Raw genomic sequence first — 1,842 nt, forward strand, 5'->3', positions numbered from 1 at the left:
ACGTGTTGGGGTCTATACCGGCCCATATATTCATGTCATTGATCTCGCTGTGCTTTATATCATGCATCAATATTTATTATAGATTGGTGGTATACTTACCTTCCAGGATAGCTACCAGAATATACATGTATTATATTGTATATAGACTTCATATCGGTTATCCGGTATACTCGTATAGACTGTGCATCATATATAATACCCCTGAGGAAGCCAAGCAAGGCAAAACGCGTTGGATATAGGAAGACAACACTCCCTCTATCTCTGTATAGAAATAACATCGGGTTCCATGACATTCTAATGGGCTATGGATGTAATTATGTATGAAGAATGCTTCCTCTCACCTTTGTTTTACATCATCATAAAACTCACAACAAAAATGCCTAAAAACATTTGGCCCCTTTATACATCACCTTATGGGACCCCTTAAGGGTTTTCATCATTTTCAACGCGTTTCACAGAATCTCAGTCCACTTCCTCAGGAACAAGGAGATCTATAATTGCAATGAATAATCAATATTGTAAAAGTATCACATAACTACACCAAAATACCATCAACACATAATAAATAATAATAAAGATGAAGCTTACGAGTTGGATGCGGGTTATAGATCTCTCACATGGTATGTTATTCAAACTTTCATTTCTTTATGTTAGGATTACACATTGTTTTTACACATATATAAATATATAAAATAAAATTACCTGATCATATCACCGCACACCCCACAGACACGGCTAACTGTTATTATTAAACTAATCCTAGTGAGCACCATTTTATTTAACAATCTATTTCTGTATATCCAGCACCCCATTCATGGGAATCGTGCAGATAAATAATCAACGCGTGAAGAAGTATTCGATGCGATCGTATAAATAATTCAGTATATCATTTCTAACCCATGATTATCTGCAAGCTGCTTCCTGGAGTTTGTCTCACGTCCCTATCGCTATTATTTATTCATTGCATTTATAGATCTCCTTCTTCCTGAGGAAGCGCACTGAGATTCCGTGAAACGCGTTGAAAATTGGGAATACCCTTTTTAGGGGGTCCCATAAGGAGATGTATATAGGGGTCAAATGTTTTTATGCATTTTTGGTTGCAGTTTTATGATGTTATAATAAATAAAGTGAGCTTTTATTCATTTTAGATCACATTGTTAGGAGAAGTAATTTAATTGGCCTCAAAAGTCCCGGTATTCGGTTATTCGGCTAACGTCTTGAAGGTAGGTAGAGACTGAAAAGGAAGGGCAGATGGTGGGAAGAGCATAGATTGGCCCTATGAGGACGAGGGGGGTAGAATGTGTTGGATGTGGCAACAGAATGGGGTTGTTGGGGTAATGTGGTGAGAATGGAGGTTTTAGTGGGGTAGATAGGGAATGTTAGGAGGGATGGTTTGGACTTTGGTAGCGGAGGGGTAGGCAGTAGCTTTGAGTGTGGTGGGGAGTGGTGGTTAGGACAGAGATTGGCTGCTGAAGGAACAATAGATTGTGCTTGGTGGGGATGGAAGGTTAGGAGTTGTAGGATGGGCAGAGTGTGATGGTTCTGTTATCGGTGGTAGGAGTAAGGATTTGCTGGGGGTTTTGGGAAGGGTATGGTGCAGTATTGGATATTACAGAATGATGGGGTTTGATGGTGGGAGCTGCACAAGAGGTTTCTAATGTGTATTGGAATTTTATCCATCTGTCTTCAGGTTTCCACCATGTTGGTGGGGGAGAGAAGGAATGGCAACCTCCTGGTACAATTGGATCCGAAGCTGCAGGCCCAGCCGGTGGAGTTGTTACGGCAGCGATTGAGCCCAGATGGACACACCGAGTATCTGATCCGTTGGGCGTTGCAGAATGT

General features: G+C 40.7%; 1 protein-coding gene across 1 annotated transcript in view; it reads left to right on the forward strand.

Moving 5' to 3' along the window:
* The window catches only part of CUL9 (cullin 9), a gene marked incomplete in the record, with an annotated part of 21,487 nt that overhangs the window by 1,180 nt on the left and 18,465 nt on the right, over positions 1-1,842 (forward strand). The window contains 1 exon segment of the mRNA XM_072410320.1: positions 1,691-1,842. Coding sequence (XP_072266421.1) covers positions 1,700-1,842 — 143 coding nt within the window.

The sequence above is a fragment of the Pyxicephalus adspersus genome, chromosome 4, assembly GCF_032062135.1.
Source record: "Pyxicephalus adspersus chromosome 4, UCB_Pads_2.0, whole genome shotgun sequence".
NCBI classification, from domain to species: domain Eukaryota; kingdom Metazoa; phylum Chordata; class Amphibia; order Anura; family Pyxicephalidae; genus Pyxicephalus; species Pyxicephalus adspersus.